Source organism: Drosophila ficusphila, unplaced genomic scaffold (assembly GCF_018152265.1).
Source record: "Drosophila ficusphila isolate 14025-0441.05 unplaced genomic scaffold, ASM1815226v1 contig_791, whole genome shotgun sequence".
Classification (NCBI taxonomy): domain Eukaryota; kingdom Metazoa; phylum Arthropoda; class Insecta; order Diptera; family Drosophilidae; genus Drosophila; species Drosophila ficusphila.
Genome location: NW_025064737.1, coordinates 26,019,922 through 26,046,269, shown reverse-complemented (window position 1 = coordinate 26,046,269; position 26,348 = coordinate 26,019,922). Strand labels below are relative to the sequence as shown.

Below are 26,348 nucleotides of genomic sequence, written 5' to 3'. Positions count from 1 at the left end.
CTAGAACGAACGAGTAGAAACGAAACATGTGTGTGTGAGTGTGTGTGTGTGTGTGTAGTGCATCAGTGTGGGAAAGGGGGCGGGGCCAGGGGCTCTGTGTTTGTATTTGTGTTGGTGTCGGTGTTTGTGTAGCTGTGTTCTGACAAAGATTGATTGATTCTCGATTGTTTGGCTGCCTGATTGATTGGCTCAGTTTTCGATTGGATTGCTGAATGGCATATGCAGCTGAACAATAGCAATTAGAGTTGTTAGTTGTTAGTTAGTTTGCGCTATAAACATGTAATTGAGCGTTTTAGTTGGTTAGCGAGAGACTAGGGCAGATGAAATGCTAATTTCGGCTTGCCAATTGAAAATCATGTTGGGTTTCGTGGTCTGGCTATGAAATGTATGTGTTTCGTATTCGTAAATGGTTTATGGTATGTGGCTTATGGCTTATCGGTAACGTAGTAGAGTAGTGGAGACAGAGACAGGAGATAGAGAGATAGATAGATAGAGAGAGAGAGAGAGAGAGAGAGTGGTAGAGTAGAGTAAGTTATACGTACTTGCACGCCCAACCATTTGTACGGCTCGGACGCCTTTCCGGAAGGTGGCCACTGTTTTTGTTCATGAAAACAGAATTTTATAGGATTCGTGTGAATAGGTAAATGATGGCAAGGTAATGATTGTTGATTCAATATAATTTCATTTCATTCTTCTCCTCGCGAACTTCGCCTGCTTATCATCGGAACATCGTTCAACAAATGATGAACAAAACTTAGGAACTCAAATCGCTATTTAATGGAAATCATAAGTAAATCGCACGGAACACGTAGTACTTGAACTTCGGTAGATATATATGCAGATATATTCATATGTGGTATGCAGTTTATGATTATAAGTAGTAGATATATGCAATGTATATAGGGGGTATATACTAGGTATGCTTTCTGTTGTTATGACATTATACGCGCTTCTCGGGCGAACCAAACCAGAAATCGTAGCAAAACTAATTTAGTTCTATAGTAAATAATGTTATATTTATACTGAGTACGATAGAGAGAACGATAGAGCGATAGGAGAAATGCAAACTGAACTCAACTCTTAAACTTGATTACATTTGCACCCTGTTTCCTATTTCTTACTCCTCTAAACCTCAATTATTTTCCCAGTTTCCCAGCCAACCTGTAGGGATTCAACTCTTGGCGGGGTTCTTTGCATTAGCGGCTTTTCACGGTTTTTAGCATTAACTAAGGCACACAAACGCTGAGTTTTACATCAATTTAGTAACGTTGATTTAGTTCCAAGATCAATTAATTTTTAAGGGAGTTTGTAGTCTTTTTAATACGAATTTGGCAGGCCAAATCTTAAGAGAGCACACCAAAGTTTCAGTATTAATTCTAAAATGAAATCACTGGTTAACTAGTTTATGGTTGTCAGACTGGCGGATCTATTAATTGCTAAATATAATTTATGAGAACTCTTTGGATGGCTCTCTTCTTTCTTTTAGGTTGTTTAGATTAGGATTGGGATTAGCAGCAACAAATAAATCTTTTGGCTTGGTAATACATAAACGGATATTAATATTGGATAGAGCGCCGCAAATCGCAAATAATCGGTTTGGTTTCGTTTGTGGAAATGGATTTGAAAGCGTACCCTCCATCGTGTTCATCACCGACGTGATGCCTTGGTTGACCATGCCCGTCTGCATCATAATCATGCCCACATCTGCAAGATGGTTACGTTTTTACGTTACGTGTATTCAGATCGACACTCGCTCGTCACACAAACAATGCATATACAGGGTGCGCCATCTCGAGCTTCGGTATGAAAATATTGAATAACTTTGGAAAAAAACAAAAATTCATGGAAAATGTTTTATGTTTATTTAGATTGATCCTTTACAATTCATTTGAGTTAGTTTTTGAAGGGTCTAGAAAATTTCTGGTTTCAGCAGGACGGGGTCCCATGTCAGACAGCAAACGAAACCATGCAGTTTTTGCAGCAAAATTCCTGGATGCGTTGTGCCAAAAAGAGGCGATATCGACTGGCCGGACTTGACCCCGCCGGATTTCTTTTTGTGGGGTATACATAAGCAAGCCCTAGACCATCACAGAGCTCAAGGAGAGTATTCGCACCGAAATGGCCAATATATCGGCCGATTGCTCAAGAAAATAATGGAAAATGCTCGAAAAAGGACACTTTTTGCCATCAAGAACAAAGGAAGTCACTTAGTCGATATTGTATTCAAAAACTAACTCAAATGAATTGTAAAGGATCAATCTAAATATATGTAAAACATTTTCCATGAATTTTTGTTTTTTTCCAAAGTTATTTAATATTTTCATACCGAAGCTCAAGATGGCGCACCCTGTAGTATATAACAGCCTGGATATCTGGGGGGTCGGGGAGGTTCAGAAACTTAAGCTCTAGGCACTACGAGAACGCAAACTGCGATTCACATTTTCAGCTGCAATATTCAAATCCCGCTTTGCTGATCGAAAGCCATAACGCAGGCAAACTTACTAACTACTTGAGAACATTTGCAGCTAATTCGGGTGTTTACAGATTATGTTTAGATTCACAAAGTATAGATTTAGGTGTTACGCTACTTAGAAAACAAATACATAAACGCCGGTTATTCTCTGGTAACGCTTGTTAACTTCTGCCGTAACCTGGTCTAAAGTTATTTACACTTTGCTTTGCAGCTACTCGCGGTTATATACAATCGCGTTAGATATAGATAAATGTAGAGAGATATCGGTGAGTGAGGTGAGTGCCACGCCAAGAACACAAATCAAAGGAAGTGTTGGGAGGATTCGTGAGGACGGCGCAGCATTTCAAGAACTTATGTCTACCGTTAAATATTAAAGATAATTAATCGTAAGTATTAGGAAGAGTATTAAATTAGAGCTGGATGCTGCAAAAGTGAGTCAAAATTGATCGAAAATAGAGTATATTTTTCTTAATAAACATCTTCTGTATGGTGATGGTGTGATAGGATGTAGGTCGATTGTTGTGCTCATTTCCATGCACTTATTTGATCTCGTATTATTCTCAACACATAAGTATAAAGTACAAAGATTAAGAGGGAGTTACAGAGACAGAGAGAGCGAGAGCGAGGATTAGCGAGACAGACTTTTAAAAAAAGGTGCAGTTTCAGATTTGGAAAAAATTGATCATCAAAAAAGGGCTGTCAATGGAGTGTGAGGCTTTATAAAAAATAGGAGTATAGATGGTAAAGGTATTCATGCCTGTTTATGAAATACAAAGCTGTAAATCGATTTGCAAAGAAGAATTAAAATTTCAAAATATTGAAGAGAAATAATTTAATAGTTTTTAAAGTGGCAACTGCTGTTTCAGCAATGTTCTTTTCAAATATCACAGTTTCTCCTTTGTATTTCACTTCTTTGGGCTGGCATATTACGCATACGCCCCGTAAAACACAAAATACGTGGGTGTCAACTATCGTGGCGGTTTTCTAATGGGTTTCTGTGATGGTTTGAGGAAAAGCGGAGAGTTCGGTTAACATTTCTTGCTGGTTGACTGTGGCTGTATTATAGAGGTAGGTAATCAAAGAACTGGGTTGCATATCGCACAAACATATTTACAAGGTCGATGGTTCGTTATGTTCTGATTGCCCTCCTCATCCTCATCGTTGGCCGTCGGAATCGGATGATGGTATGGGGTATATATAGTAGTTAATCGTTATAGGTGTACGGGGTGTATTTAACTGTTACTTCGTGGGTTACAAAGAGGCGCATGTCAAAACAAACAGTGACCAAAATAGAACTGCACATGGGCAAGTTAAACGGGCAGGACGGATGGTTCGTTGTTCAGTTATATATAGTATATAGGTATAAATGCTGGTGGGTGGTTATGATATCGGAAATGGTCGGGGGCTGAGCACAGAGGACAGTCCAATGTTTATCCTTGCAAAATCGTTTCAAAAAACTAAATACAAACAATCAAAACCAAAGAAAAAGTCTTGATTTTGTTGTGCTCTTGGTTGAGGTGAGGTGCTGGCGGGAAAGTCGGGGAAAATTGGGGCTCTGGGAAACGGGGGACCTTCGCTTTGCTGTATTCAATGTACAAACAAAAGGAAACGGGAGTATGCAAAATGTACTTTATACAAAAGTTGGAATTGTAATTGGAATCGGTATTGGTATTGGAAAAAACTTCAAAACTGAGAAGTGTTCGTGTGGTTTTAGTGTTCTGATTTTTTTTTTTTTTTGCGGGATATTGTTTGTTTTTTGTTTTTATTCTTTGGGTTATTCGTAGCTTGATTTACCTAAGTCATCGAATTTGCTCCTGGGCTGAACAGTCACTGTGGGACAAAGTTATGGCATTGGATTGTATTATTTGGTATTAAGTTCGATTCGATTTCGGTTTAATTGGTTGTATTTGGTTATGTCACGTTGCAAGTGCGTCGCACCCAAACGCACACACACACACACACACACAGACGCGCGTATGTATGAGCGAGGGGTGTTCGAACAGTTGCAGCCATGCCAATGGGTATATTGTTGATTCGGTTCGGTTATAGATAACATAGTTAGTTGTTGTGGTTGTTGCAGTTTTTGGTTTCGATTTCATTGAGAGCGAGGCCACACGCGCCAACACACATACATAATAAATATATAATAAAAACATGGATATTTATGTATAAAATATGTAAGAATATACGAATAGTTTCATGGTAGAGTGGTAAATATTTAGATATTCATAAGGTTAGAAAGATTGCGCCTTATACCTAGAATCTGCCTCAAAACTCGCTAGGTCCTTCTTACAAACTAAAATCGAGTGGTTATTTCCTAACGTTTCTGTTTGTCTGGCTTTTCGACTCTGGCTGTCTTTGAAACGTTCGATTCACAAACGAAACAACAAATCAAATACATATTAAATCAAAATGGATAAGTTAAATCAAATCCGTCGATACATAAAGACTCTAAGAAAAGGTTTTGGCTACTAATCGGTACAAGGGTTTGCTTACAGTTTTTGCATTTGCACTTCTTGATCAGCGTCTCGTCCTTGATGTCCTCATGGCAGGCTTTGCAGTAGAACCAGGCACTAAGAGGGGTAGTATTTTAAATATTATATTATAAAATTTTTAAATGTTTCATATATTTTTTATAAGACGAAATCTTACCGCTTCACCTCGTCGGCGCTTTGTGCTATGAAGAAGCCCTGCGTGTTGGCCTGGATCTTGGCCCCCCGCGGGTTGATCGAAATCTTGCTGTCGGCCCCCTCCTCGGCGCCCTTGATCTCGATGGCCAGCAGCAGGAGCTTCAGCTTGGAGAAACACAGTCTAGACGCGGAGGGGGGAGAGGGGGAGTTAGTCAGACCAAGGTCGCCCGAAATCGCTTCAACTTAGCCTAGATTGCTTTACAGTTAATTGAACCTAGTTTAGTATGCTACAACGGTGTAGTCGAACTCTCTCAAAAAACAGGGCATGCACTTTGAGTGTGTGTGAGTTTGCGTGTGGGGTGTTAGAGTGTGTGTGTGTTTGTGTCGTTGTACTGGTGGGTGCTCTGAAAGCGTACACTGTAAAAAAATAACAATCAAGACGATTGACGGTTCAAAAACAGGCATGCTAGGCAAAATGCTTAGGTAAACTAGGGAAAAATATAAAAAATCTTCGTTCCGAAAAAAATCAAAACTACCGACAGTGAATCATCAGCGGTCCATTGCCAACTAGGGTACGCTCTAAAAATTCTAAAAATTCATTCTGCACATGCAATGAGTTCTGGGGCTTCGGAAGTGGAGTCACAGGTGGAGCTGTTCTGTGGTGGGGGTCTCTAGAATTGATTGCAGTGTACGTGTTCGACGCTCTACGAATCGCAGTGGGCGGATTTCAGAGTTAGCAAGCGATTGTGGCGATCGGATGCATTGGGTTACATTGGGTTGCGAGTTCTATACGGTTTCAGATGCAGTTTGAGCCAATCGAAATGAGTGTGGGTTAATATACAGGTTGTTCAATGCGTTCGCCCCCGAGGATTGGTCCTTCGGGTTCTGGATACTGGATACTGGTGGCTAGTTTTGCTATGGTTCTTTCAGTGGCTATGGTTCTAAACGTATGGGTTCTTGAGATACTCGAGATATTATATTGATGGCCAGAGAGGTGGGGAGAGTGGGGGAGGCGACAAACAGTTGTTTAGTTGTTGGTTGTTATTATGAGGAAGGAGAGTAAATCAAACGGAATCGAATCAAGTTGGTAAATAATAGGAAAAAGAATTGTTAAACAAACTTATTTGTACAATGCAAAAAGTTGTAGTAGTAGTAGTAGTAGAAGTAGTAGTATTTTTTATACAGTTTGCATATAATTGGTTTTTTGTTTTAATCTTATTTTTTCGCTAATTTCTCATTTTTGAGTCTTACTCGCTGGCTTGTGGGAATGTCATGCCGGTAAATGAAGGTGATAGGGTTTCGGTGTACATCTCACACCCTGTACCTTGAAGATAATCATTTTGCCAGGCCTGTGTGTCTGGTGACTGAAAGTTAGAAAATGGTTTTGTTGTGGTTTGCATTTAGTAAGTTCGCTAAAGTAACTACGTGGCGCATTATCGGTTTTGTCTATATGGTTTGTCTTGGTTTTTGTATTGATTTGGTTTGGTTTGGGGTTTGATTTTGATTTTGTGTGGCTGTGGCAGGTGGAGTAGACTAGCAGAGATTCGGGGGGCAGTTCCTATAGCACAGTACACATCTCATAGCTGGGACTCTGGATTCTGGATTCTGGGCTCTGGAGCTTCTGGGTCTACGGCACACATTTCAACAGCTGGCGAGTGTCGGTGCTAAGAAGAGTGTGTCTTGCAGGTTTTCTTTATTGGGTAGTGCTTGTTTTCTGGGTCAGGCATTGCATACTCTGGCTTTGGCTTTGGCTTTTGGCTTTGGCTTGGCATAGAAATACTGCATCGATCTCTGGGTTTCTGTTTCTTTTTTTTTACGTTTTTTTGGCATTCGGTCTGTACACTTTCTTTGGCGAACTGGCGAACTTTACAGCATTGAAGAAGGCACGAGCATTGGGGTGGCATCAAGACTCAACCGAACCGAACGTGTGTCAAATGAGCAGAAATCAAAAGGTCGAACTGAAACCATCGGGAACGGAAAAGAACAACTCAAACTAAAATGCACGCTGCAAACTTAGAACTGTTACTGAGATACAGATAGATAGATAGATTGATAGAGAGATAGAGATTCGGAGCGATCCGCTTACACAGATACCATACATTAGCGATTTGGTGTGTCTGTTTGTGTGTGTAGGTGTGGGTTTGGCTGTGTGTGTGTGTGTGTGTTTGTCCTTAAATAAAGAGTCGGTTTAACTGACCAGGCAGTTAGTTTATTGAAGTTTGCTTTTGAAAATGAAGGATAAGAAACCATATTTTGTATTTGCAAACACTGAAGGCATTTTGAACACTTAGAACACTCAATTACACAAAGAATTTGCTTGAAACAACGACTAATTTTTCACAGTGTAATGTTTGGCTGGTGTGTTTGTGTGTGTGTCCTGTGTCTTTGTTTGTTTATTTTTTTTTCGAAATTAAAAAGCTATGTTTACTGGCAGGCACATTTACACGTTGCAACACTTAGATCGGTGTAAACGTGCCGGATTTTCGATCGAGAAAAATAAAAAACAATCAACGAAATGAAGATTTACAACGACGATCAGAACTGAGTGAAAAACAAATAACAATGTGTTCACTTGTGGTGTGTGTGAGAGTTGTGGGGTGTCTTTCCAACCTACAGGAAGCTAAATTGTGATTTTCCATATTAAAATTATTTATTATCCTTTAAATCACAAGTTAGCTTCGGTTTGTAGATCAGATTTTTCTTATGTTGTTCATGGTGTACGATATTTTGTTTTTTTTTTCGTTCAACGCTGCACGATTAACAAGTAGAATAGAGTAGGTAGTAGTAGATACGATATAGTATTTAAGTTTTTTCTGGTACGAGTATTACGATATAGCTTATGGTTGGAAAATTGGAAAACTGCCAGCTGCGTGACTTACTCAGTGGCCTGAGCAAATGGTATTCCAATAAATGTGGGACTCAATGTTTCAGTGTACATTTCCATGCCAGTGCCGCGCAGGTAATCATTTGTCCAAGACTGCATGTCTGGCGACTATGGGTTAGAGACGTAATTTAGAGACATTTGGATTGACATTATGTATATACGGTACAGTACACCCCACATATAGCATATATTGCATATTGCTGCGGATCCGCGGATCTGCGGTTCTGTAATCTGTAATCAGTAATCTGGAAATCTGGTAATCTGGTAAACTGGAAAACATCTAACTTCCGGCCTGCTTTTACTTGGCGCCAGTGGTGTGAGTGTGTCGGGTATTTCGTAGGTGAGTGGCCTGATCTCTGGGAACTCATCCCCACTTACCGTCTTGAAGGATCGCATGGCGAACAGGTTGGCCATCATGGTCGAGAACCCGGGGGCCAAGCAGCTCTGGGCAATGAAGCCCAGCTTCAGCTCGGCCAGGCAGATGACGTCGTCTCCCTGTTTCCAGTCCCACGATGGTATGTTCAGCAGGTACGCCTAGTAAATTATTTAAAAATAAGTTAAATGGAAATTATATCATGGAAAGTTATTATGGAAAATATGGTAAATACTGGATAGTAAACGAATAGCCTGTCTTAATTATAAATATCCTATTTCTATTGTAAATAATTATTACGTATTTAAGATGGAATTTAAAGTTAAAATTATTGATAAATAACTTCCATTTTGTATTACAAATTTATTGTTTTTGTTATAATATTTTCTAGATTTTATATATATTGTGGACCTACCTTATTGTGGTACTGCATCAGCTGGATGATGACTCGGATGTCGTCGCTGTAGTTTTTGATTGAGATGACTCTCATGATGTTGGCAGCATCTTCTGCGTCGGGATCTTGGCAATATTTGTTAGCTAGCACGAGGCAGGCGTCGGCTTCATGAACCTGGGTATTTCAGGATCAGGAAGGACGGAAAAAGTGAGAGTTATCTATTAGAATGGGAATTATAACTAGATGGCGATGGTCAGACTATGTCTATGGGCATTTGATGTTTGTCTCATGTGAGTTAGTTTTGTTATGTTGAACTGTTCAAAGTAGTTTGTTATGGTTCAGTGATTGTTATTGTTACTGTAACTGTGAATATATATATTGCAGAGGTGTCACGTTTAGAGCATTGTCCACAATATAAACAATTAGTAAGCGGTTTACACGCACATCGACTGGACAACTATGGTACGAGTATGAGTACTTTAAATGCCACAGGTGAGTGTTGTACTTTGTTTTTAATCTGGCCCGATCTGGCTGCGATCGAGTCGGTTTATCTTGCATATACATTGCGTACGTAGTAGGGTTCTTTAAGGTACGAGTATTATTCATAGCATCCACCCACGGGTGGGTGGTTGATTTGGGAGGTAGTAAGCGGTTTACAGTGGCTGGGTGGGTGGGTTGCTGGACACAGTCTTTCGGTTTCAACTCCAAACTAAGGACACATTAAGAAATCATAAGGCGAACGCTCGGTGCATTTCTGTGGGTGACGGCGGGTGGGATTTTCACAAGAACAAGTACACAAAGGATTCGGGTGTTTGGTGTTCGGGAACAACTTAACCAAAGATAATATACTTAAGGCAACTCAAGTGGGCATTAGGCAATCGATTAGCACTAGCTACAAGCATCTCATCCGATTATATGGTAGACATGCAGTCTGCTCGCATGCAAAGATAAGCTCAGATACGTGGCAAGTAATTGTCTTTGTCGCAACATTGCATTTTACAAGGCCAAGCGGAGGCTGCTCGAGATTGTCCCTTCAAAGGATATCGATTAAGCTGATACATATATATTTACAAAATATATTAACTAAGGCAGTAACTTAATGGTGGCATATTATAAGGATACATTTACACATTTAAGCTTATATGAGTTAAGCTCCCCTCAAAACTTAGTTCTGACAAACTGAACAATTTCTAAATAATTACAGGTCAAGACTTGTTATAAAATTTTTTTGTTTTCTCATTTCTGGTGTAAATTTAAATCTTTTCTTTCTAAGGCAAATTTTAAGGATTTCTATCGAAATTGCAAAAAAAAAAAATACATAGATACTTAATATTTAATTCTTTAAATTCAAATAACCTATTATTATTAAAAAAAGTTCTGAAAAAGTGTACCCATTAACGCCAGTAAATACAATGATGCTTGCCGAACCCTTTACACTATATACTATACAGTTAACAATTAACTTAACAATTACGATAACATACTTAGCACATACATAAATATAAAAATTACGTATACGTTAGTCTTTTTTTATGCAGCTTAAAACAATGATAAACTCAAGTTATTTAATATCTGTTTTGCACAACAATGTCAACATCAATTTACTGTGTTTCCGTGTACGGCGAGTGTTTGTTTTGTGTTCTGGCTTGCGATTCACAATTGTTTGTTTTGATTTATGTTCGAATGGTTAGTCGGGTGCTGGGCCAAAGGATACATGAACCGATGAATGTAGTGGTGTTGAGCACTAAACTAAGTCCGGCAAATGCAATATGGTCGCATACTTCACACGTGTTTTACACGAATATCGCATGTACATGTAGACAGACATTACAGATACACACACGCAGAATACATACATATTGTTAGTATATTAATAGGCAGGTTGTAATTACATTTGAGCGTTCGTTACATAAATAAGTACATAAGAAGTAGAAGTACGCTTATTCTGGGGTCGGTTAATACATAATGAAACCAAAGCTCACAGTTCGAGACGAAAGTAGACACGGAAAGGAATAGGGTAAATGAACGGAACGAAAGCAAACGAACAAACATATAGAACGGATAAAATGAAAACACATTTTTGTTTTACCTTAACCCTCTGAAGATCGATCGGATTCATAATGGTTCCTTGGAAGAACTCCACGGTGGTAAAATGACGTTTGAACAAACCCTCAAGTTCCAAATCGGGTGGTTTACTTTATGATTTTTCATTTAAAATCGGTTTTTGTTTTTTTTTTTTATTTTCATTTCATTTTGATTTCATTTCGATTTTGATTTCGATTTGTGGTTGTTGTGGGGAAATAATACAAAGTTTTTAGAGTTTTCAATGATTCCAATGTACACAGAGTTTACGTAGATTGGATTGTATTCAAAGAAACAGAAGAATATCGTTGCATGTGTGTGGGTTGGTGTTCGAAACACAACAAACAATATACATTTATATGGTAATTGGTGCGATTTTCGGAGTCCGCAAATATGCAAATGAAAAAGAAGAAAAACAAACAATGCAGACATTTGTTGAAAGAAAATCTCCAAGCCGAAGGTGCAACAAAATTCGTGACTCGTTAAAACTAAACTGAACTAAAACGGAAACTTCGATTTCTCCTTACTTAATTTAGTTCTATGCTCTAGACAAAAACTCTTCTTAAAACTAATTAACATTACTTAATTAGGCTCTCAAGTCTAATGAGTTCTAAGGGAGTAAAAAACTTTACGGATATATTACAAGAGGATTATTTGAGTTAAACTTTGGTTTCTACGATGTAAAAATGTAAAATATAATAAAAGGTGAAGAATTCGTAAGCTTCAGCTCGACTTTGGATAAAAAGGTAATATGAAAAAATTCAGCTAAAAATTCATTCCATTAAGCGGGATAAAATACTTTAAGCCAACGAAAAAACGATTAACCAAGGAGGAAAAAGTGAACGGGATTCTTAACTAAGGTCTATCTAAATTATTATTAACATCATTTATCACGAAGCGCTGAGAGGAAATTTAAAGAAAACACTCTTCTCGAAAGCCTCTTCAGCAGCAACCGGAAACCATTAATAATAATGCCGTAATAAAGCTATAAAATTGCAATAAAAATAAACATAATTGAATTGTTCAAGTTCAAGTTCAAGGTGAGAGCGAGCATATAGATTTATGGCGTATAAATTGAACGAGGGAGGGGGCGTGTCTTGTTTTTGATTGCTGTGAAAGGTCATCAGCGAAGAGTATTCAACATTTTTGGCTGTTTCGGAGGGCAAACAGAGTGAAGTTGCATCCCAGCTGTTGAAGAACTAAGTTGTGGGCGTGGCGCCACGGGCACAAAAACATTCACAGGGTAAATGTGTTGCATGTAAGATTCGCTGTTGTTTTTTCTGGATGTTGATTTTGCTGGGACACCTGACATTTTGGGCTCGAGTAAATCGTTTATCGTTACTTCTGCGTGTCTCACTGGTTTTTTTTTCATCGGTGTCTCTGTGTCTGTGTCTGTAGGTGTTCGAGTGTGTGTCTGTATCTGTGGCTGTGGTGTCGGTGTGGGTGTGGCTGGTGTCTCGGTGTATCAGTGTGTGTTGGTGTTTGTGTTTGTGTACCTTGACTCGCTCCAGGTCGACTGCGTTCATCATAGTGCCCTGAAAAAAGGCCACTGTGGTATAGTGACGCTTCAGCAGTCCCTCTAGCTCCAGGTCAGGCTCTTTGCTATTGGTTTACATTACATTACATGATATGGCATATATATAGTTGAGTTTAGGCATTGGTAGATACGAAACGAACAGAAAAAGGTATTTCGAAATGAAAAGATTGAGTAATTTCCACTGTCTGTGTGTTCGCTAGTCGCTAGATTAATGCAGATACTTAAAATAGTGCCTTGAACTAACTTAACTGACTGGGAAACGGACTCCCCACTATCGGATTAGCGGCCAGCAGCTCCACAATTAGTTTTAATTAGCCAAAAATTCGAATTTTAAAGATTTTAAATTTAGAGCAGCTGCTGACCTCCAATCCATTTTCTTGCTTTCTGCTTAGGTACTGCGCTAATTATTTCTCTTGCTGCTGATTTATTCAAAACTCAATTGAAAGTACGTTTATAAAATCATAAGTCAAATAAACAACGACACAACAAATTAGCAAATACGTTTGTAAACAGTTTGTTCTTCTGCTTAGAGGCTAATCGGATTCTGGATGGACTTACCGATGGAGAAAGACCACTTCGACATCGACGTCCTCCCGATCTTCGTGGAGGAAGTCCTTCAGGAAATGCGACACGGACTCGTACGTTATGTGACCGCACACCACAATATGTCTTGTGTTTTTGGGGGGGAGAGAAAAATAGATTAGTTTCTGGTAATGGCAGTTGATCAAACGATTAATGCAACAATTTGGCTTAAACCTAGTGTGGAATGCACTTAAGCTCTGTACATGTGTGACAAATGTAGATGTGTTAAATGAGGTGTGTGCGTGTTTCAGTGTCTTAGTATTGGTGTGCGATAAAAGCGGAAAAAAGAAAACTGAATTTAGTTCGAGTGATGAAGTGAAATTCACTTCTTTGGCCGAATTCACATCAGGTTTAATCACATTCCGCGGATCTGCCATAAAGCCAAGTCTATAATATATTGTACATTTGCTGTCAGTGTATTCGTGTCGGTTTTCGTGAGTGTTTGAGTGCTGTGAATGTGTTCGGATGAGTGCATGTTCTCGGTGAGGTTATAGATACGAGTATATTCATTGTTTTGTTTTTCTGTATATTTCTTTATATCGATTATGCTTTGATCTGTTTGTATTATTTATCAACTGCTTGTCGTTGCCTTGTTATGGTTATCTTTATGGCTTGTCAGTATTATTTTGTGGTAAAGTATAATTACTTTGCATTTTCTTAGAAAACAAACACTTATCAAAATTATACAAAATACACGAACTCATAATAGGAACTGAAAACTCAAATGATAAATGCAAAATGCATGAATTTAGTCTGCTACCCCAGGGGCTTGTACACAAATCAATCAATGGCAATAAACTATAAGTCACAAAATGAGGATATTGTTGCCGCATCGCGGCATCTGCCGCTGCAGTTCGCCAATCGAAATGATAAGTATTCAAACGATATCGGAAATCAATATAGTACGTTGTTCTAGGTAAAGGCTTAGCTACGCACACCATTTCGGTAGTAATCAACTTACATGCATCAAGTAAAGCATCAAAGTAGTCAGCAACTGGCCAACGCATTTGTTTCTATTTACACATTGTATGATACACTACTCTCATTCCAGTTATTACTGCTACGGGTGCTAGGTTACAATGGGTTAATTGGCTGGGTATTTACTGTAGTCACAGTCATGCAATCAGGCAATCAGGCAAACCGGGCAGGCATTCTTCCCAAACCTAATAAAAAGTGGGTGTCAGTGCCACTACACATGCATACTTCTACGGTTTTTTTTCGAGTGTGTTGGATGTTCGTGAGATTGTGGCAATGTGGTGTGCTTCGGGGATCACGGAACTGTATCACCAGTTCCACGACAACTATACACCTAAGTGTCTAGCTACAAAGTCGAAGACAGTCAAAAGTTTTTAAACAATAATTCGAAAGAATTATTTAATAATTTATATAAAATAAGGTCCTTTGTCCATAAAAAAATCTACTTGTTTCGTCTTCTAGTAAAAGTCTCTCAATGGTCAAAAATTTAATGATCGATGTCATGATTATGGTCTGTTGAATGTTTCTTGTAGATCGAATCCGGATGCAAGGCTATACAAGTGGCAACTCTTTACCTCTACGGTGGCAATAAAAAATGTGCTCGACTAAATCGCTAAAAAGAAAGAAGAACTTCAATTTGCATTTAACGAACAAACAAACGAAATAATTCACTACATTCGATTAGTTCTCGTGTTGCTGTTTTTCTTTCATTGCTGCAGCTAAAGAAACGAATGGTGACATTTGGAGTTAAGTTGGTATTTTGTTTTTCTTGAAATGATATAAATATAGAGTGAGAAGGTTTAACATTTGATGCCTGGCCACGCATTTTCATTGTTTTACTTTCATTTAGAATTGCCGCTCAGAATGAGAAAACATAAGTTGATTCCGATGCGCCGAATCTGTCGCTCAGAAATGTGCAATGAATGTGAGTGGGTTGTTTTTTTTATCGAGGAAATCAAAAACTGTGGACAGGAGAGATCTTGAAAGAGAGACAGAGTTACAGAGAGACAGGTGGTGTGTGTATGTAGAGATTTGGAAGGACTCGGATCCGGATACGTTTAAGGAATCGGGTTCGGTTACGATAACGATTACGATTACGGATGGTACACTCAGAACTTAGAACTCTTAGGCGAGCAATATTTCCTCATCGGAGGTCCCTCAGCTAGACAACAAATCATTCAACGATGCAGGTCTCCTCGGCCCGGACCTCCTACCTGATCCTGATTCCGATCCTGATCCCGATTCGATCCTGATCCGAACAAGGTGGGCAAAGGAAATCAAATGAAATCGCCGAGCGCATCCACACACAACACTGAGTTACAACAAGTGGAGTGGAGATTCAGTTACAATTACGGTTTCATCCGATTCGAGTTTTTATTTTAAATCTATGGGTCTGTGTGTGCTGTAGGTTATGGTTATATTATCTCATTATTGGTTGATCATACCGTTGTATTCGAATGTTCGTTGAAACAGAAGTTCGCAAAGAAGAGAAAAACATGGAAATCATAACGAAATAGAGTTCGTGAGTGTGAGTGAGTACAGATGTGTATGACATGGGGTGTATAAAGATGTCCAAGAACTACAACACGGATAGTATCTGATTGAAGGTTTGAAGAGAGAAAGATATACATAGAAAGACAGAGAGAGAGAGAGTAAGAGTAAAGTATGCGGGAAAGATATATGGGTTTATTGATTGATTGGTTGGTTTAATTGATTGCTTTACACACACATAGATGATTCCGTTTCTCAGATGACAGCTGCCTGTTGTCAAGATGTCGAAGCCAGTTCTCAAGCTGTGTTCTAATATTGTACATTTCTAGCCAAAAATATTGAGCAAATTGAAGTCTTCCGTGGAAATTGCTTGGTATTTACAAATTGCTGTCTGTACTTGGGGAGAAAAAGTCTATAGAGAGTCGACTCTATGCATGTGTGTGTGTACATTTGAATTATATGGATTCTAACATTTACGTATACAATCGAATCAATATTATTGTTATTGTATTTAGTATGCATTATTATCGATCAATGTTAAATCGTTTAAAATGGATATACATATACGCATGTATATTTATTTATGTATATAGATATATATATACGAGTTACGACTTCGATAGCAAGGACTATATAGACAATTACGATAATGTAACACAATAATAAACACCAATCACTGATTCACTTCAAGGGCTAATACAAATGCAAAACGAGGCTAGGATGAAATGGCATACGGAAAAGAGAAAAACTTAAGAGTACGAGTATACGCATATTGAATTTCGATCAATGCCAATCATCAGCTCTGACTTCACACTCGCTGGCTCGACCTGCAAATTACACGTGTCCAATTCGTTTCTATGTAAACAAAAGGAATAGAAAAATAGGAAAAGGATAATGTACCCAAAACCGAACACGATTAAGCCGCGTTTTCGGAACTGAAGAAGAACGTGCAAATCAAACGAAAAGATAGGAGCTAAAGAATTTAGGTTCAAGATCAGGATGTACGAGTACGATATAGAGAGTAGAAAGTAGCAGAAGAGTAAGTTGATAATTTGGCGTTCAAATTCAGGATGTAGTATGGAAACTCACAACAAGATAGCATTTGGTAGTTAAGAGTACGCACATGATATAGTAGATACACTCAGAACAGTATTTAAGTACGAAACAATTGATTGTATGTGGTACGATTCTCAAATACGATATCTGCAAAATGCCAATTCAATGAACTCAAAACGCAAAGGTGGCAACTCAAAAGGCAAATCGATGGGCGAAACGTAAACGTAAGGAAACTAATGCATAACCCGGCACACTCCCCTCACTTCCGAGGGGTTACGTCCTAAGTTACGTTTCGGGTGTTTCGAGTATTACGTAGCACGTAACACGTAATCAACTACGTAGAGACGTCTAGGTCGAAAACGAAAAGGAAATCAACTGAAGCACAACCAACGGAAAATGAGAGTTGCTCGAGAACTAAAACATATACTTTTTGTTCTTTTTGTTTTTCATATAAGCATATGGGTATTTTAGTTAAAATTTTCTTGTTGATTTTTGCTTTTTTCAATTGTTGTGTGGGTGTTATCCTTGTTGTTGTGGCGGTGAGTGTTTGATCGATTGGATGTTTTGAATTTGGGCTGGGTGATTGATTGATTGATTGGCTGATTTTGATTGATGGCCTGGATAGTTCGGATGTACAAATGCTGTGTTGTCACTGTTGTTCATGTGGCGTCCTGGGTTTTGCCAAGCGCTCCCACCGGGCGTATGAGTAATATATTGTGTGTTCGCTTGAGTTGCTGATGATGATTATTGTGATTGGTGGGTTTGGTTGGTTTTTGGCTGGTTGGTTGATTGGTTGGTTATTTGGGTTGGCCATGTTTGTGGTGGCTTTTAATGGCTTGTGTTAGTCTGGTGTGTATCTATAGGGTTTTCTTGTATTTCGGTATAATCAAAATCAAATTTCGGCTACTTTTCCACACTCGTAAAACGTTTGGCATGAATGAAGCGCAAACTAAAAGTAAATTCTCTCAATTGGTATCGATTTCGGTTTCGATTTGTTTACTCGACTGCTTTTGGCAGAAATTTCATTTTGATTTGGTGTTTATTTTTGGAAACATAAATACTCGTTTCTTGGTTAGTTTTATAATTTGAGGGTGAATTTAGTTTTGTTGTTGGCTTAAACTTATGATTGGTATTTTATTTTTGTGGTAGTAGTCTTATTGTAGTTGTTGTTGTAGTAGTTTTTTATATAATTTTTGTTTAATCAGTTTGTTGATTAATTGTTTTGATTGATTGAAAGAAAATTTGGTTTGTCTCACCTTCGCCCTTTTTCATTTTTTAATGTGCCCCCATATTTGGCTCTTGTTCCAATCAAGTCTATAATCTCAGGTATACAACTTGCAAAAATCGCCTGTTTACAGTATGAAAGATAATGATGACAGTGAAGTATTTTTGTTCTATTCGATTTGGATTGTTGTTAAACTTAAATAAAAAGCATTACACAAATTTCATTTTGACACAAGACAGAGACACAGAGAGAGAGAGAGGTGGCCCGAAGGATCGACAGAGAGGTGGAGAAGTAGAGAGTATGAGGGGATGGGGGCGAGAGACTCGAAGAAGGACCCCTACAAGGACATGATCGAACTGCAGCCGAGTGGATCGTTAGTCGTAGGGTGTCTGGCTGCTCTTTCGCTGCTGGACTCTCTGGTGGTTCTTATTCTTGTTGTTCTAGCTTGTTGTTGTTGTTGTTGTTGATGTGGCTTTGTTCGACCAGACCAGACGCCATCGATAAAAATGTCTTGAAATCATATCATATATCATCTTCGACCGGAAACAAGGAGAACCAAAAACACACAGTAAATGAGATCAAACAAACAAAAGGCATGTAACAAATATAGTAGATCTTATTATCTTCATAAATCGATAGGCCGCCTCGACGGCTTGCAGCTAGTTTTCTTATGGCTCTAATGGTTTCTTGGGGTTACGTGTTGTGTGGTTAGATTACGGAATATACATATAATAACATACTCAAGGACTAAGTGGTGGTTAACTAGTAACCTAGTAACTCGGTGCCAAGTACACACGCACACACATCGACCGAAAATTGGCTTTCGACTTCATCTTTGTGGCGGGTTTCGGTTGTTTCGGTGCCTAAAACTCAACTACGACTACTGAAAATCGGGTGATGCTAACAGACTAAACCGCACGTGTGTATGTGTGTGTGAGTGTTGGGTATCGTATCGGGTGGGAATCGGTTCGGTACGGGAAAAAGTTACAGATAATGTGGAGACATGATGCTGATACTGAATACGATCAAAAGATACTGCAACTCTTTACTGATAACAAGTATACAAATATCAATTTCCTTTCTAGTGATGATCATCGTAAAAACATATTTCGGCGCCAAAAAGACGCCGGTTTCGTACTGGTTTCGTTTCGTTTCGTTTCGGTTTAGTTTTTTATTTTATTTCTATGCGTGGCTGCGGCATACAAAGTGGGTGCAAGCAAATTAACGACTTGAAATACAGATGATTAGATTGGTTGATTAGGTAAGGTGTGGAGTTAGTTTCGTATCGGTATGGTAAATAAATTACAAGTAATCGATATAGTATGCTGGATAAGTTGAAATTGCAAAAATTGTAACTACTGCAACTTTAGTTATGTATGTATCGCATATAGAACAAGTGGAAAACATATGGAAATCGTATCGGGAAATCAAAACTCTATGCGGAAACCAAAGCGGCAACTGGGTGTAATGTGTTCCAACCGAAAAAAGAATAGAATGAAACCAACGCACAAACAAACAACTCAACGGAAATGCATTTCGGTAACTCAGGGAGAAGCCAGTAAAAGAATTGGTTTATATTCTTACATATGTATATTGATTCAGCGCTAGTTTTTGGAGCTTAACGGTTCGAACTCAAAATCAATGACGCAGCTGAAGTTGCATAAAAACACGCAAAAGTGGCTCTGGTCTATGTACGGTAATAATCAAAATCCAAGGTCAAAACTAAACAGAAACCAAGGACTAACTCAAAAATTACACACTTCAAGTACAGCGAGTCTAGCCCTTCTCAACTTTAGCTCGACGGTCAGTCGGCTGATCAAATTCCAAATCGCCTGGGGAACACTTTCAAATACTTCTGTAAGTTATTTTCTGCAAAATGTAGTGTCAGGTGGTGATCGTATGCTGAATGAATAGATTCGTTTGTAGGTTGTGTCGGCTACCCAAAGTTTAAAATGAGCATGCTTCAAATCGAACACATCAAATGCGGGATCCCATCGAGATAGCTTGGTTAATTAGCAAAAAGTCTGCGTAAAAATGTACAGTAAAGTTAAGTGAGTCAAAAGGGTGAAACATCCCAGAGATTTAGAACTTTAGACGACAAAAATGTTGCATCCCACAGGCACCAAAAAAAGAAAGTAAATTTCAAACCCCGGTACACAGGTTTTAAGCGGTATTTCTTTTTATGTTTGAAGCAGTTTATGAATTTGTAAATTTATTTCTCTAGCTAACAGTAAGCCTAATGAAACGCACGCAAAAATGAAGCCATAGTTTCAAACAATAAGTGTAATGTGTGTAAACGACAACGAGAATTACAGAAGGATTTGACAAGTAAATTACATAATTTATATCTCTCAAACGGAATAGCTTTATTCCTTTGATTTAGTGTAATTTTTGCCATGATTCTTCGAGTGTGTTTCCTTTTGTTTTGCTGGATAACTAAATACAGACACATGCCGCCAAGAAACCAATGCCTTGCAAGTCCTAATTGTTTTCTTTTAATTTATCCTTTGCTTTATGAAAATAACAAAACAAGATAGGTATTTTTTGTTTAATTTGGTTGCAAACCGTGGCAACAGATTTCATTGTTGGTCCGTCTGTTGGCAGTTTGGCATTTTTATGCAATTCCAGGTGACGTCGAAAAAAAGTTTGAAGTAAAAGGTGGAAAGTAACGAAACAATAGAAAATAATACAAAAGCTGTTGGTTCATTGACTGAAGTTAGGTAAAGAAAGTTTTTTTAATACAAATAGAATTCAAGATTCTTCGATTGCTGCGGTGTTTTGGTATTTGATTGCTTTATGATCATTTCTTGTTTATCATATTATTTTCGTGTTGTATAGTTTTGGTTTAGATTTTCTCTTAGCGGTACAGCCAGCAACGTGTTCGTGTACCTTTTTCTAGGATCCTTGCTATATGTTCCACCATATTTGCTTCTTTGGGCAGCCAGTTCAGTGATTTCTGGTATCCAACTAGCGAAAACGGCCTAAATTCAACAACACACATACACATTTAGATTGATTGAGAGGTGCCAAAAGAGGATTCAGTTCAGTTTTTGGTTTTGGTTGGTTTTTTTTTATCAGTATTGCTGTAGTTTTTAATCGTTTGGTTTTCATTTGGTTGGTTCTGTTCTGTTGGGCTAACAAAATCATGGTGTGTTAGTGTGTGTGGCTTTAAAAGAAATGGACAAAATTATTATGCATACATTGGGTTTGTTTTTTTTTTTTTTTTGGCACAAATCAACGACGACGTTGACGCTGACGACGAAGAACAGTGCAGAATGGGAACCGCTCAACCCGCAATCAGTCTCGCACTCACACTCACGTCAGGCACTCACAACGCACTCACTCCTTATTTACACCGATTCACGCGCCACTCACTCCACTCGCTCATTTACCCATATAGTACTTTAAGGCTAATGGTACATTACTTTACACGACTTCTCGCCACGAGTTCGCTGGTAGTCAACGGCATCTATTTACTGTACTCTTACTTGGTTACATCTAGTAGTTAAATAATTTACAATTGTAGTTTACAATACACGAGTGCTGGGGCCTAGACAAAGACAAGTTTGGAGTCGAGACGATCGTGGAGAGCAAGATCCCTCGGGAACTCATCCGGAAATCTTACTGGTAGTGCGCTAGTTTTACGCTATTGAGATACCGTACTTTGTACAATCCTAGTTACGTTTTACTATGAGTATTTTTGGGGGAGGGGCGCTGCTGATTCTTCGGATTCGATAAGTTAGTAGGGTGATGAGAAAGCAAATCTTCGGTCCGCCGAATCGCAAAGGCAGTCCCATCATCGGGATCGAGTTTGGGCACCGCCTTCTGGGTGAACTTTACTATATATATAAATGGTCCAGCGAGACTGACAAATGCAGATATATCAAATAGGAATAAAAAGGAAGTATGAATCGAAAAATACATATTGCAAAATTTGTGGCTTGAGTTTGAGTTTGCTCTCTTCAAAAAGATACGATTTGAATTACGTGTCATGACTTTGGATAGAATTTAATACGTTACTTTTACTTTTTCAATGCGTGACCGATGCTATTTTTGGGGACTGTGTTGTAAGTAATGTTCGTAAGTGGGGCTCTATAAATCTGTGTGGGATGTGGTACAACAATGCGCCTAAATAGTTTGCACAAATGCTTTAGGATATCGAAATAAATATATATGAACCTTGAACTATTGCAAATTGATAAACGCATATCTTGTATCATAACTCTGGTGTTAATACGAAACGGTTAAAGCATGGCAAAGTATAAGTGTCAAACGATAATGTCTTGAATCCGAATGGGTATTCTGGACACAAAGATCAAAAGTAAAATGGTAAAATGGCAAAATGAACTCACGCTCGCCTACAAAGTGAATTATATGATAGACATTGCCAAAGAGTTCAATAAAAACGTTTAACGAAACGAAATAAATCAAGGAGAACGCAAAACAAGGAAAATAAACAAATAAAACTGGAGAACAAAACCCAAGTAAAAGGAACACTAGAATGTTTAATGACTTGTACAAATAGATCAATATGTATTCGAGTCTGCTTAATCGTCTCTGACTGCGAGGCAACAAAAACGGTTCAACTTAGAACAAATAAACACAAAAACCAAAGTACAAATCGTAATCATAATATTGTACTTTACTTTTATTACTTGTTTGATGATTTATCAAATGTCATATCTGTTTCGGGTTTCGAGATACTTAGTTATCAAGGAACAAAATAGTTTAAAACGGACGACTTAAGAGTCGGCTGAACTACTTTTTGATGCGGGTAAGTCAACTGTATATGCGATCTTAGAGATACAATGAAGTTTGGGAAACAAATGAGAGGGTAACAGACTAATTAAGTTATCGACTTTAATCAATATTAAGAGTTTATGATTCATCTAATTGGAGTTTCGCTTTACCCCAGAAGGGTTCAAAATACTCTAAGTGTGTTCTTTACAAAAGTTTTCTTTTGTAGTTCAACCAAACCTAGCTCTCGGAATTCAGAATTCAATTAAATTGAGTTGAAAAATCTTAAAGACAAAAGTCCTCAACAGATGGCAGTTCCTCACTGAATGCATTTAGCTATGCTCATTGGTTTTATTTGTTTTCGTGTTATACTTTTAAGTTTATTGCGCTTTATCACATTTTGTGGATTATTTTTAGAATGTAGCTTGGTGTTTTTCACATCGAATGCGTTTATAATGTTTTTTATTTTTTTGGTTTAATATGGGTTTCATAGACTACCTCTTTCCGTGTTCTCTTTTCAGTTCACCGCCATACTTATTGCCACTACCGACGAGTTCAATTATCTCCGGTATACTGCTGGCAAACATTGCCTAAAATATTCCATCGTACACGAGATTAACAAAAATCAATTCAGCAAAAATATATGTACTGGTTAGGAGATAAATAGTGATTGTGTCTTAGGCTTAGTCTAGTTGTTATCATTATGTTTCGATTACTGGCTCTTAGGCCCCAAAGGAAAGTGGAAAACGGAAACGTAGAGGACTGTTTAATCGGGTTCGAAGTCGGGGCAGGACATTCACACCCGGAGGATATTTAGACCTAAAAGCGTTCGGGTTCATTGGTCCGTTGGTTACACAGATATGCGGCAGCCAGCATTAAAGCATGCAAGAACATTAACTTTGGATAGATATAATGTGGATGTAAAGCTCCTTTCTCTAACCGAAAGATCCCTGGATTCAATCCTGACTCTTGGCTGTGTGTGGTGGGTATTTCTGGTGTCTTTGGTGTCTACAAATCTTCCATTACAAAAACCAAAGCAAATCGAAAGTTCCAACTCAAAAGTGATAAGGTAACTGCATGCATAAGTATCGATTATGGGAGAGAGTATCGAATGGGGCTGCGTGATCGAATGAATCGAGTGCCTCGCCTGCTGCGGGCACTCGTGTTTATCGGATGGATATATCGAGTGGATATATCCGGTCGAGTGTGGTTGTGTCTTCGTGTTAGAGGTAAGAAGGTAAAGAAAACGCGTTAAGCTTGGGTGATGAGTTAAGCTAACGAAACTTTGGGAGGATAAACGCAAATACGAAACTCGGCCACAAGGCCTCAAATAAAGTTCCATAATTCAAAACTTGTGCAGCGGTATTTAAGTCGTCTATGTATTTACATAACGTGGCATGTACATAGTAGAAATGCAATTAACAAATGTATTGAGTATTTTAGACTAAGGTTACGTAAGAGAGGTCAAGGGGCAAAGGGGTCAACGCATGGTTACTCTATGGTTACGTCTAAGAGAGTTTCGAATTCTGTATCGATTATACGAGTATAGAGTTCCGAGAGTGCTACACTCTGGCTAGTACTTGGTACTGGTACTTGGGTACTGATACTGCTAACTGGTAATTGGTAACTGGTAACTGGTAACTGGTCTTGCTTTGGCTACTCAACTATGGTTTCTGAGCACAACTGTACTAGTAATAGGTAGTAGATTAGGCGGCAACCAAAACGTAAATCATTCACACACTCCAGCACTTCCAACCCCGCTCTGGTCGGGCCTAAAACTCAGTGGGCATCGAGGCGGACAGAGATAGGAGAGAGAAACACTGGCTACATCTCGATAAAGACATACATTCGGGTATATGTATGTATATACGTACTTGGTTAGGGCTAAAAGAGGGCTTAGACCTATCGGTTTTGTCTGCTGTGTGTGTTTTACTCAGACGGGTACTCTTGTTTCTATTTATTTGTGGTTTTTTTTTTTCGTTTTTTTTTTTGCTGCACTTGTGCATTTTACTTTGCGAACTTACCAAGCCGACGAGCAGAAAGAACACGAGAAATGTTCTTCCCAGGACAGTCTCACAGTAAACGTCACCATATCCTACCGTTGACATGGTCACAATTAGGAAATAGACACAGGTCCAATACGATAAACGATGAGCATTATTAAAATCCAGCGGATCGCCAGAGTTCTCCAGCTAAATTTTAAGTAAATGCAAATGCAATTATCAGCCGCATCAGCGGATCGTGTCATCAAAGGTCGTTGCTACTGGACACTCCATAAACACATCGAAACAGATATATATTTTGTACAGTGTAGGGAATCCGGAAGTGACTGGTTTTCGGGGCTCTGTGGCGGGTGCAACGCGGCGTATGCGTGATTTTCGGGACTGGCTCCTCGCACACATTGCAAAAACCCATCACAGAGTCACCCACACACAGTTACAACCCGATCCGCGTGTGTATGTGTGTCGAGTGTTTGTGTGAGTGTGCGTGTACCAGTGTTTGTGTGTGTGTTTCTACATACCAGATGTATAATGCCCGCTGCTGTTAACCACACGGATATAAAAATTGATACTAGTTGAGCCAAGCGTATGGAGCTCGATGTTTTTAGTACGTTTAAATATTGTAAAATATCTGGAACAGTCATGAGACGTAGCGCTCGAAGAAATCGAAGACCTGTTCACGATAATACACAAGGTATATACACAACTGCATTCAGGCGGATGTTTCATGTAGAGTAAGGCACATTGCATGCATACAAATCGATCAGGACACTTTGTTCTTGTCTTCACTTGTGTGGCTGTTACTGTATGTATCACTATGTTTAAGTGTGTGTGTGATTATAGAGGATAATCTGATCGATCAGCACCGATTTGTATGCATATAACATTTTTGGAATTTCATTGAGGTTAAGGATAATTTAATAGGGATTGTTTCGCTTACCGATCCATGTTCGATCTAAATATATTGATACGAAGGACGGGGGTATTGTAAAATAATCTACAAAACTGTACATTTCTAACATAAACCAAAGCTTATCGGACGCCGCTATGAACTGTAAGGAGATTGTCAGATTGAAAGAACAAAAGAATGTTTAAGAATTTCTCGCATGAACCAAACATCAAAGGATAATCATCATCGCTCCAACCAATTGATTCAAATAATCGTTAAATCAACTCAGTGTGTGCGGTTTTCAGCGTCCGTCTGTCTGTCTGTCTGTTCTGGCCGTCGGCAACTTACTCGTATAAAAAAGTAAACCATAAAAAATATATTGAATGCGAGATCGATCTGTTGAGTAATGTTATTACTCCACTTTTGGCATCTTTCGACTTCTTCGCTAGATGCATCAACAAAGTATATAATGAGGGATGCAATGCTGAGTATAAATACGAGTACGACCTGAAAAGGGATAAATAAAATATAAATAGTTGGGTAAAATGCATTACTGTATTGTATTTTCTTTTGTAAAATCTCATTTAATAACAACATGTGCAGCATAAGTTATTCTGCTTAAAACGAGCTTCATTTATAACTCATAATTTTATGGGTTGTTGTTAAGTAAACCCCACTCTACCACCAAATATGAACAGCTGCTACATTTCTGTTCCATAAATCACGGCCTTGTCAGATGACAACCACATTCGAACGCTCCATTGAACTTGCCAGCCTCCTCTTACTTTCCCCCTTCCGAAAAAGGAAAGGAAATTGGAAAGGCCAAAGGAAGAGTCGGGCTGAAGGAGAAGGGATAATCGGAAGTGGTCCCATCGAGAGTGAGAGGAAACCGCAGTAATGTGCATTTTTAATTGCACACTTTGGCACAGGCCACGGACTCCACTTCTCTGGTTCTCCGGTTTTCAGGTTCTCCGGTCCTCTCGGATGATTTGATTCATGGCAAAAGGCGACGTCCGGCCT

General features: G+C 38.7%; 1 protein-coding gene across 36 annotated transcripts in view; it reads right to left on the bottom strand.

Moving 5' to 3' along the window:
• LOC108099326 (calcium-activated potassium channel slowpoke) overlaps positions 1-26,348 on the bottom strand; it is a 45,786-nt gene that overhangs the window by 8,345 nt on the left and 11,093 nt on the right. For 7 of the 36 annotated variants that reach the window (XM_017202760.2, XM_017202779.2, XM_017202783.2 and 4 more), the window contains 13 exons: positions 25,677-25,835; positions 25,380-25,491; positions 24,961-25,112; positions 24,464-24,631; positions 17,734-17,825; positions 12,932-13,042; positions 10,844-10,949; positions 8,776-8,928; positions 8,366-8,521; positions 7,983-8,095; positions 5,126-5,284; positions 4,970-5,046; positions 543-593 (listed from right to left, as the gene is read on the bottom strand). In XM_017202760.2, the coding sequence (XP_017058249.1) occupies positions 543-593; positions 4,970-5,046; positions 5,126-5,284; positions 7,983-8,095; positions 8,366-8,521; positions 8,776-8,928; positions 10,844-10,949; positions 12,932-13,042; positions 17,734-17,825; positions 24,464-24,631; positions 24,961-25,112; positions 25,380-25,491; positions 25,677-25,835 (1,609 nt within the window). Of the gene's footprint in view, positions 1-542; positions 594-1,632; positions 1,705-4,267; positions 4,304-4,969; positions 5,047-5,125; positions 5,285-6,354; positions 6,468-7,982; positions 8,096-8,365; positions 8,522-8,775; positions 8,929-10,843; positions 10,950-12,332; positions 12,439-12,931; positions 13,043-17,733; positions 17,826-20,591; positions 20,684-22,937; positions 23,030-24,463; positions 24,632-24,960; positions 25,113-25,379; positions 25,492-25,676; positions 25,836-26,348 lie in introns of all 36 variants that reach the window. The other 29 variants (XM_017202784.2, XM_017202776.2, XM_017202786.2 and 26 more) reach the window with 16 other exon arrangements.